This window comes from Octopus sinensis, linkage group LG1, assembly GCF_006345805.1.
Source record: "Octopus sinensis linkage group LG1, ASM634580v1, whole genome shotgun sequence".
NCBI classification, from domain to species: Eukaryota; Metazoa; Mollusca; class Cephalopoda; order Octopoda; family Octopodidae; genus Octopus; species Octopus sinensis.
Genome location: NC_042997.1, coordinates 91,144,833 through 91,156,261, shown reverse-complemented (window position 1 = coordinate 91,156,261; position 11,429 = coordinate 91,144,833). Strand labels below are relative to the sequence as shown.

General features: G+C 34.7%; 1 protein-coding gene across 2 annotated transcripts in view; it reads left to right on the top strand.

Moving 5' to 3' along the window:
• The first annotated feature begins 2,053 nt into the window (after positions 1 to 2,053).
• Positions 2,054 to 11,429, top strand: part of LOC115210239 (derlin-2) — a 31,875-nt gene continuing 22,499 nt past the window's right edge. Inside the window, exon 1 of one of the 2 annotated variants that reach the window (XM_036502907.1) lies at positions 2,054 to 2,341. In XM_036502907.1, coding sequence (XP_036358800.1) covers positions 2,282 to 2,341 — 60 coding nt within the window. In that variant the 5' untranslated portion in view covers positions 2,054 to 2,281. Of the gene's footprint in view, positions 2,342 to 8,625; positions 8,776 to 11,429 lie in introns of those variants that run through there. The other variant, XM_029778717.2, reaches the window with a different exon arrangement.

The following is an 11,429-nucleotide window of genomic DNA, read 5'->3' as shown; positions in this document are numbered from 1 at the left end:
CCATTCTTGCCTTTCCTGAACTAACTCTTATTTACTTTTTCAACTTAAGGGTAACACATTTGCACATACACATATGCACACACATATATGTACACACATACATTGATGTATATATAAATATGTGTGTGTGTGTGTGTGGCTATGTTTCTATGTGTTAAAATCCATTACTTCATATACCTACTAAAAGCTATACAAGATCGTTTTAGATAACTTTCCATCATTCACTGTTGCTTAAACTTTAACCTACGTGCAAATGTTCATTCATGATGGAATCATAATATTACAAATTGCTAAAAAATTTCCATTGCTAGCAATGTACAACTTTTTAATTTTCTTTTGTTTCAAATTCACAGCAAAGAAGAAACTTAAAGCGGTATTATCTTCACTTGCTGCATCGGCTGGACTATTTTCACATTTCTTAATCAGCAACTGTATCAGAGGCCTAAACACCTTTACATTTTCAGAGCAAGTCTATTTTGTGTCAGAGAATTTCTTCAATTTTCAAATATGGGACTCAGCATGGATGGAGAAGCTAAGTTTGTATGACAAGAGCAAAGCATTTATTTGACGTTGAAATGAAATTGCATAACTTTCTTACTATTTTAAAGAATAAGGCAATGTATAGCTTGATTTTTCACTTTCTCCAAGCACAAATTGTACATAAGATACTTTTTTCATTGTAGAGAAGAATCTTTGACTGAAGCTTTTGGTATGATGCATTCTTGTTAGCAGCTCCATCATAATCCTAATCCCTCATGTTTTCTATCTGTAAATTATTTCATTCTTAAAAAGACAGGTCAATCCCCCAGCTCTTCACTAGCTATAGACTCTTTATCAAACGCTTCAATGAAATAGCCTTTTCTTTCATTATTGTGTATGCACATAGAAGCCTGTCCAGTGTAGGAAACATCTGTGATTTCATCCATAAGAAATAAATATGATTACTGCCATGGTTTCATTTAACATTGATTTTCTTAAACAAGTAGGCAAAGCTTTGATTATGTTACACTGAATACAGTTTGAGAGCACCTGTAGTTTCTTCTTAAATGAAGCACACCATATAACATCCAGATGGTTGTAGATAACAATTTCATAATTACAAATAGCTGAACCAGCACAAAGAAGTTTCATCTTTTTAAACTTCTTTACATTCCATCTTCACCTCTTAATGGTAGTTCTTGTGAAACTGAATATAAAATTATGTCTACTAGTCTGGATAATTAACATTTCTTTATTTCTATATTTTTATTCTCTGTTTGTGGTTGGTTTTCTTCATCTTCTATTTCGAAAGCTATTTCCAGTGTCTTCTAAAAATATTCCATGTGACTCTACTGATCATGTGTATGTGCTTCAGATGATGCATGCTTCTCTTGTTTTGACAAGTGTCAAATCTGATACCATTTATCTATTGCAACTGATTTCCATGCTATGTTGATGTTATTGTTACCTTTACCCCACAAATAGTAGACAACTGAAGCAGTGCATATAGTTAGTACTCAAGATAAGATATGTTCTCAAACCAGTGCTTCGGAAAAGAATGGCTCCTTGTATTTTGGAGATAGCTTACTTTTAGCTGATTTGGCCCTACTGAGCAGTATCATTCTTGGAACTTATCATTCACTTTAATATTAAACTCTAGAAAAAGCAGCCAAACCTTCCTCAAATAATACCCTACTATCATAAAGGAAGAAAGACATATTAGATGATATTAATTATAGAAATACTATATCTGAACATAAGATGGGATTGTTATGGTTGATATCCCTTTGACATTAGGTTTTTTTGGATTGGAATTGATATGAGTTTGAACAATAATGATAATTATGAATTGCTGATAAAATATTGTCACACTTTCAAATTTCTTTTCCATAGAACCAAATGCTAAGAATTCATATTCCATTAAAATATGTATGTAGTGGATCTTGCATGCATGAAGTGGATTTGATCCACCATAACCAAATTTAAATTAACACTGCAACAGAACTTTTCCCATAGTGAAACAATGGTTTTTTTTCTCTGACAGCAGTTTTACATTTTTCAGATGCCTTTAGCTAGGCTGAAATAACGTCTTCATCACGTGAGCCTTTCTAGCCTCTTCTACTTCACCAAAAGCTAGAAGAGAGCTAACAAGACCACCAACTAAATCTATTGTTCTCAATAATATATCTATCCTTCTGGATAGTTATAAAAGCAACAACACCCCCAGCAAAAATCAGTCGGTGATGACACAACGAGTCCAGTCACATGGTGACGACTCAATCAGTTAGCCACTTCAGTGACAATGAAGTCTGGTGTTCCAGAAGGCAGCGATTCTTTTTCTACAGGGTCACCAGTTGTAACGGTAAGGATTTTATTTTGGTATAGTTACCAATTGTAACAGGTAAGATTGATTAGGTACACAAATATGAAATGTCAGAGTCAGCAGTTGTAACGATAAAAATTTGTTATTATAATTGCATACTGTAGGATGTGAAAAATGAATAATGCATGAAGTTTTAAGAAAGTATTTATTTACTGTTGCATTACAATACCTTGCCTTGACGGGCAGGTTATGATAAATCCAAAAACATACGAAGTAAAGTTTTTGTTAATCTTACTATGGTACAAGACATTTTATATGAGTGTGTATGTGTCTGTGTGGGTTTGCATGTTCAATAGGTAGTAAAGTACATTTTATACTACAATGACTATAACATTACATTTTGTATATGTGTATGTGTCTGTGAGTATGTGTATGAGTGTGTATGTATCTGTGATTATGTACATTATTAAACACATACATGTACTTATGTGATGACTGACAAGTATGAATGTATGCCTGTGTGTGTGTCTCTTACTATACATACACTCTCACTGTATGTGAGAGTATGTATATGTATGTGTGATAATTTGTATTTTCATTTGGATTAAAACACATCTACACATACATATCTGATGACTCAAAAAACAATGAGGTGAAAAGCTATGTATGTGAGTGTTGTCACATTTTGTATATGAATGTGTCTGTGAGTGTGTATATGGCTCAGTTTTGGTTTTTATTCTACAGCCACACCAGCAATCCAATGTCAACCCTTTGCTTTCTGCAACATTTCAGCAGTTCACTTCCCCATTGCTGTATCCCATTGTTGGCCATTTGTGGAACATACCCACATACATATAATATCGCCATTATACCTACCTTTATTTGACCGTCAGCCATATGATGGGTCATGCTAGATGCAGCGCCAACCACAGCAAAGGAGAGTATATCCACAGCTTTTCAGTGCATTAAAAAATCACTTACTCCACAACCCCAATTTTCCATGACAGGTTAGGGCCTAGATTCCTCCGGACAGACACATGACATGTCACTTAATCAAATTAGCCCATCATTTACTCCACAAATGTTTTGTCGTCAATGCTTCACTTTCCCATATCACTTTTTTCAACATAACTGTAATATATATACAAACTATGCCATTTTAATCCCGAGCCTACAAGGTTATGTTTAAAGTTTAAATAGGAGACTTTAAAATGTAGTATCCAAACTTTGTTTTGAGTATGTCCCTAGTTGTGTGCCTTGAGAGCACGTTCATCAAATATGGCTACCAGGCATCATCCACAGTACTGCACTTTAGTTGCAGGATCTACGTAAGGAATTACTCAGTGCACATTTAGTATATTTTAAATAATTGATAGGGAAGACAGTGTACTGTAAGCTTTATTTAGCACTATATATATATATATATCTTTTATCTTTTACTTCTTTCAGTCATTGGACTGTGGCCATGCTGGTCCACTGCTTTAAAACATTTTAATAGACTAATTCAAACCCTCAGAACTTATTTTTTAAGCCTGGTACTAATTCTATCATTCTCTTTTACCAGACCACTAAGTTGCAGGGACATAAGCACACCAATACTGGTTGTCAAGTGGTTGTGGGAGACAAATAAATACACAAACACACACACACACATAGATATGTACATATATGATGGGTTTCTTTCAGTTTTCATCTACCAAATCTACTAACAAGTCTTTGGTTGACCCAAAGCTAAAAGACCCAAGGTGCCATACAGTGGGACTGAACCTGGAACCATATGGTTAGGGAGCAACTTCTTACCACATAGCTACACCTATATGCCAAGAGAAACTAAAATATCAGATGTTCAAAGCAGAGAGACACAGAAAGTAAGAGATTTACCAATGTTCTTTCTATGGCAAGAGGATCAGAGGCATGAGGTGTCCAGGTTTTAAAGTAGTGAATTATAAAGAATCAGAACATCATGAGGGAGAAGTGTGTACGGAATGATAATGGCACAAATGTTCTTACTGAAATTCAAAAGAAAAATGCATGGAAGAGCCACTACAAGAAGCTGTTGAATGAAGAGAATGAATGAGAAAAAGAGGATTTCACAAGATACACCAATTAGAGCAGGGGTTCTTAGCCATTTTTTATCTATGGACCCCATTGATTACTATTTTATTCTGGTGGACCCCCATAGCCATTCAATATTTAAAAACTCGTTTTTTAGAAACTTCTTTCAAAATTCCTATTCTGTTTTTTTACACATTAACTTATGTAGGTAGAGCTATGTAAAATGTTAGAGAAAGAAACCTAGCTGTTTCTTGCAATACATACACCTAAAGTAAAATTTTTCAGGGACCCTTAAAATTCTATTGCGGATCTTCAATTTACTATTTTGTTGCATGGACTCTCAAAAATTTTATATGAACCTTCTGGGGCCATATGGACCTCAGTTGAGAACCACTGCATTAGAGGAATCAACCATTCACATTGAAAACAGTAAATAGTTAAAAGGATATGAGGGCAAGGAAGGCAACTTTTCTCTCTCAAGAATTACTGTTGACATGCTTAAAATGCCTGGCTGAATAGGGTTCAGGATAGTCACCTGAATAGTCAGGTAGTACATGAAGATGTTACACTTAATAAGTGATGTCGCAGCATCATTGTTTCAACCATTACAAGAGCAACTGAGATTCACTACAGAAAATAAAAAAATACCGGAGTATTAAATTGTTGGACATATTATGTAAGTTATAGAAAGAGTTGTTGAAAAATTGATTAGGATGAGAATTAGTAATGAGATGCATTTCAGTTTTGTGCCAGGAAGAAGTTTTACAGGTGTGATCCTCCCAGTGGGAGAACTACAGGATTTAATCAGGAGTGAATTACTATACCTAGCATTTGTTGACCTGGAGAAGACTTGTGACAGGAAGTCTCCCTCTGTCATCTGGTGGTTGCTAAAACAGAGGTATTGTGAAGACTATACAAGGCATGTACAAAGATACAATCAGCAATGAATACAGCAATAAATTTAGCAAACAGGCAGGGGCCCATAAGCACTCAGTTCTCATTCTCTTTCAATTATCATAGCCCTCCATGCTATAGTAGATGAGCTTCAGATTATCTGTTCCCTATTTGTTAATGACTTCATTCGTACAGCCAAGTCTGTAGTAAAATTAGAGAAAAAATTTCAAACATGAAAGAAAAATTTGGTGCTGCAAGATCCTGAAGCAAACTTAGCAAAGACTGAAGTAGGAAAGAAGTAGGTAGATGAAATACTGCTCCCATTAGGGAAATGGCCTTGCTTGATATACAGAAAAAGAATAGGTAAATATTCCATGTAGAGCACTCATCATAAACTATGGGTATATAAGAAGTATAGTTGAACCACAGGCAATCTAATAAGGAAGACAATCTTTTTATGTAGTAATGCACAGAAACAATAAGCACAATGAACACATGGAAAATAGAGTATATCATATTCCCTGAAAGCTCCCTGTAGTAGTTAATTTAACTTCTGTTACTACAGAGACCTAATTAGTTGAAGAGCAAGTTCAGGAAGTGATTATTTCTGCTGGCAGCAAAGGATTTTGGTCTGAGAGTGACAAGCAGATTGTATGATGCTTGTGTACAAACTGCAATGCCGCATAGTTGTGAGATATGGACTCAGAATGCTGAAGACTTGTGAAAACTAGGAAGAAAATGAAGCATGTATGATCTGCTAGTTGTGTAATACATGAATTTCAGAGTACAAATGAGCTGAGAGTAAAATTGGATATATGCAGAATCAGATGTAAGGTGTGAGAGAGAAAAGTACACATGTGATAGGTATAGAGAATGACAGCTGTATAAAAGAAAAAGTGCCAAGTGCTTAAAGTGAATGGAACTTGTGGAAGTGGGAGAAGGACAAAGTGAAGAAAACTAACCATAAAATGTTGCATCTTCCAAATAAGATGATTAAGGACTGTATCACATAGTACTGGAAAAGATTTGACACCCATGTTTGTGTAGCAAATCAATGGTCTATATGTATATGTCTGTGTATGTATGTATATGTATATGTATATGCATACTCATTTAAGTTTCTTACCCAATATGTCCAAGTCAAATCTACATCCTACTATGCTCTCCCCTCTCCATTTGCTCTGTGTTATGTTGTTGGTGTTAATAATGTTGGTAGTACCCAGTACTTCCTATCCTCACCATTTCTGATGATGATATAACAAAACCTTGCTAAAATGTTGGTACCATGTTAAAATAAACTCACAACACTCTGTAAAGTGGTTGGTAAACATGCTAATACAATGTAGAGTTGAGAGAATCCTTTCTCAACTCTACATTGTTTTAGAAAACCTCCCTAGTCTTGATGCCATGATAAAATACATCCAGCATATTCTATAAAATTGTTGATAATCAGAAGAGCATCCAGCCATAGAAACCAAGCCAAAAGAGAAATGTGAAGTGGGAAAGGTGTAGCAAAAGATGTTGAGGTGGCAGATGAGAGAGGCATGTGGATGACATCAAAGTAAAACAATGGGAAAGCATCAGATTGTGGTTTAAATAATTTATTTAAACATTTCCATTTCCTTGTTGTATATACCAAAAAATTCACTACATGACATTACCAACTTGCTTCGAGTTGGTGAAGAAGAAAATAAACAGGGGAAATACTGTGTCAATGGGATGAGGTAGAACCGGGCATGTTTTGTATCTGTGTGTGCATTGGTCATTCAGTGGTGTCTGTTTATGCTCCGCATCTGCTACTGTGCTAGGGTGTTCTTGCTGAATATGTGGTTCTCTGTTGGCTACTTAACTGGCACAAGTTACTTGCTGGCTGTCTGCCTCTGTTGTATGTCTGACTGTATTTATAATGGTCATAATAGCTAGAAGGACAGACATACCACAGGAGTAATTTCTACCTATGTAGGTCGCCTCCTATCCACTTGAATCTTAAATGTCATGGCTCAGGTTGTAGGCCGAAGTGAAAACCATCAATCACTTTTTAACAGGACAAAGAAATTTCTTTCGTGCCTGTTTGGCCAGTGGTGCATCAGGCAAGTGAGAGTCCTTAGATTCGGTTTTGAATCTCAGCTCAGAAAAAGGAAATGTTAGTTTTTACAATTGTACAAGCAAGGCATGATTTCCTGATACATCTAGGAGAGCAGTAACTGTGAATAAGAACTGATTGAGACAGTCATAACCCATACAACTCATATTTGTATGGAAAGTAGATGCGAAATGATGAAAATGATTGTCACAAATCATAGAAATCCATAGGACAAATATTCTTTTTGATTTTCATTGTGCTTAATGGAAAAGAGATACTTTCCTCCCATAAAATGATGCTAGTTTATTACCATAAAATAGCTCAATTTTTACAGCTAGATGAAATAGCTGCAGAAAATTTGATCTCATATCCTATTCAATACTGTTCAGAATAAATAGTAAATAAATAAATCTAGCTTTCTGGGATTTTTTAGAAGAATTTTTTATCCTCTGCCCTATGTCCCTTTAACATCTCTAGTAACTCTCCTACTACATTTCCTAAGCATTACATTTGATTTTTTTTTCTTCCTGAAAATTGAAATTCTCTTCACAACTTCTACAGCTAAATTCCTACACATATGCAACTACTGAATTCACAAGTGCATTATCTACACATTACCCTGTGGTTGATCAACAAATCAAAGGCAAAATTAATCATTGTAAAACCTTGTTCAGAGTAATATCACCCACTTTTCAGAGGAGGTTATACAAACTAAATACATACAAGTTGTCAGGACATCTGAGAAGAATTTTATTAGTGAACAAAGACATTTTTAGTCCCCTTTCTAAAATGTAAATGCTTGTCTTCAATATATCTAAAACTTTTCTGAAATCTGATGGAATTTCCGGACCAAGATACGATGTGTACCCCTACACTGTATCTGGTAGTAGATACATGTAAAAAAGCCCAACTTCATAGGTTAAAAAATTTTTTTTTCTATATCAAACCTAATAAGTGTTATCAGTTACACATTATGATGAGTTTCCTGTCTACCAAGTTCCACTCACAAGATATTAATGAACTGGAAGAAAAGTAAAAGACACTTGCCAAAGGTGTTTCGCAATGAGATCGAAACCTAAACAACGTCGTTGTGAAACGAACTTGTAAGCCATACAGCTATATATGTACTCAGTTTAATAGTCACGCAATTATATTTTTTATTAGAGGGAAAAGTGAATAAAGATACAATATAGCAAATCAACACACACTGAAAGAGTAAAGAAGAGTTTCTCTATTTGAGAAACAATTGGAAATAGAAAAATCGAGCTTCTCAGAAACGGCCGATCTGGCAATGAGAACTTGCCAGGCGTTGGAGGCACGCATGCGCATTAACACGTGGCACTCAGCAATGGCAGCACAAACTTTTCAGCAAGAATACATGCAGATGCCCCCTATAACTAGGGCTTATACAACTGCATGTGTCCTCACTACAATAGCTGTTGTGAGTATTTTTTATCAGGGGTTTACAGTTTTCCTAATTTACTTGTTTTTTTAAGTTGTAGAATAGCAATTTATTGAAAGTGTGTTGTTACCTTTGTTCATATGTTTACGTTTTAGCCAAATCTTATTATGTGCTTTTTAAGTAATTCAGTGTGTTAATCACTTGTTTTGTTTTTAAAATATCCATCCAGATGGTTATATATATAAGTATATACCTATATGTATCTAGTTCCTTCTATAGGTATATATAACCCCACAGACTTTCGTCAGCTGGAAAAGCAGGGGGAGGGGAACGCCGTGTAGTTATTATTTGCTATTGACAATTTCTGGACTCTTGGGATTACAATTTAGTCTTGAATTAACCAAATCAATCCTTCAGTTTGTTCGATAATAGTGTAAGCGAAGTGTTAAACTCAAAGCTCACCTTTTAATATGCATGTGCGATGTGTTAGATGAGATATGTTTGTGTGAGTGTTATATCTATATAATAACACAATTGTTGATCTGTATTACCTTTTCATCTGGAAACTCGGAGTTTGCACATTGAAATAAAATTCAATGATCATTTAGATACATAAAACAAAGATCGTAATTTCCTACTTCCTGTTTTGGAAAATTCTTGTTTCATTCCTTTATAAGAAAGCACTTAATCACAGTACCTTATATTTGAATTGTTTTGAAGATGTATCTTAACAGTGATTAGGTAAATCCAGTAATAACAAATATAATTCTAATTGATATAATTATTTTATTATAGCTCACTACGTCATCAACAAACTTGATTTAAAGTTTTTTTCTTTCAAAACAAAATAAGAGCGATTAAATTTCTTGAAACTTCTATCGAGGGACTATCAGTTTGTGGGGTTAAAACAGTTCACGTTCTTAAAAATAGAAGTTAACCAAAAGTACATTTCTGTTCTGCGTGTATATCTTCGTGTACCTGACATCGTGTTGGTTCCAATATCACATGAACCTATGACATCAACCTAGGAATTCCATTTAATAACTTTTAGTTTGTGTACAAGTCTGGTTCTGTAAGATCCAATTGAATGCACAATGTTACATGTGACGCAAAATTTCAAATCACAAGCTATCATAAAGAAAACAGATTTTCTGTGAGTTATTATATATTATTACAATTGTATTATAAAGATCAAATAACTCATCTATGTATTTCATATATCTAATAGTACTTCAGCTCTGTACCTATTTAGAGTTCCGCTTTTACAATAATCGAATACTGTAATGAGTCGACGAGAAATCCTCTACATAATCGCTTGACATACTAGAAACATCAGTCAGATTTTCCCATTATCACACACTACGTCTTGAAAAAATAATAAACGAAATTTATAGTCTTAGATGAAATGCCTTTAATTATATTCTACTCATTAGGTTTAAATATAAACGAATACTGTCACAATACAGAGGAGCATATAGAATATCTTTTCTTTTGTTCAGGTTGTCACAACAAAAGTGTATGATTACTTCGGGCAAAAATAAATATACTACAGGAAAATACAGAGACGAATATTAAGCACCTCTCGTCTATTATTTCATTTAGAAATCATTATAAATGCACTTAAGTCAACATTTCTGATCAACATGTTCTGAGGCAAGTAATTCACAACATAACAGCAAGTAGTTCAACTAGGAACATTTCTAACATAACTAATAAAATGCGATATAAGCGAGGATTTATTATAACGTTCACCAAAAGTTTCGTTAAATTTTGGGTACTTCCTAAAATTTACCAAAGTTTTTAGTTACTGCAGGTGAGGGGCACTTAAGTACACTAAAAGGGAATCCTTAATCTCCCCTCTCTCTTTCGTGGTGTTTGTATGTACACACGCAATTTCTCTTTGGCATAGCTATACTAATAGCTAGTTGTTAGAACTCAATAAACTTATGCTTTACAGTAAAAGTCAGGAAAGTACAGAGCATAACATCAATTAATGAATAACAAAAGAACAAGAATTATATAGTCATTTCCGTCAGCTTACAATTGTTTGTGCTTTAAAAATCATTGTCCTCAATGCTCCGAGGAAACTATAAGTCGTTACACAAGCATGCAGTTCAGAGTGTATTGCTTCTTAGAGAAGAAACAGCTATAAACTAATGAAGGTGATTATGTAACTCTTGTTCTTTTCTCATTCATTAATTAGTTTTATATATATATAGGTGCAGGAGTGGCTGTGTGGTAAGCTATAGGCGCAAGAGTGCCTGTGTGGTAAATTCTTTGCTTACCAACCACATTGTTCCTGTTTCAGTCACATTGCGTGGCACCTTGGGCCAACCAAAGCCTTGTGAGTGGATTTGGTAGGTGGAAACTGGAAGAAGCTCGTCGTATATATATATATGTGTGTGTGTTTGTTCTGCCACCCATCGCTTGACAACTGATGTTGGTGTGTTTATGTCCCTGTAACTTAGCGTTTCAGCAAAAGAGACCAATAAGATAAGTACTATGCTTACAAAGAATAAGTCCTGGAGTCGATTTATTCGACTAAAGGCAGTGCTCCAGCATAGCTGCAGTCAGGTGACTGAAACAAATAAAAGAATATATATATATATATATATATATACTAGCAGTATCGCCCGGCGTTGCTCAGGTTTGTAAGGGAAATAACTATAAAGCATTTTTAGAAAGTTATAGCC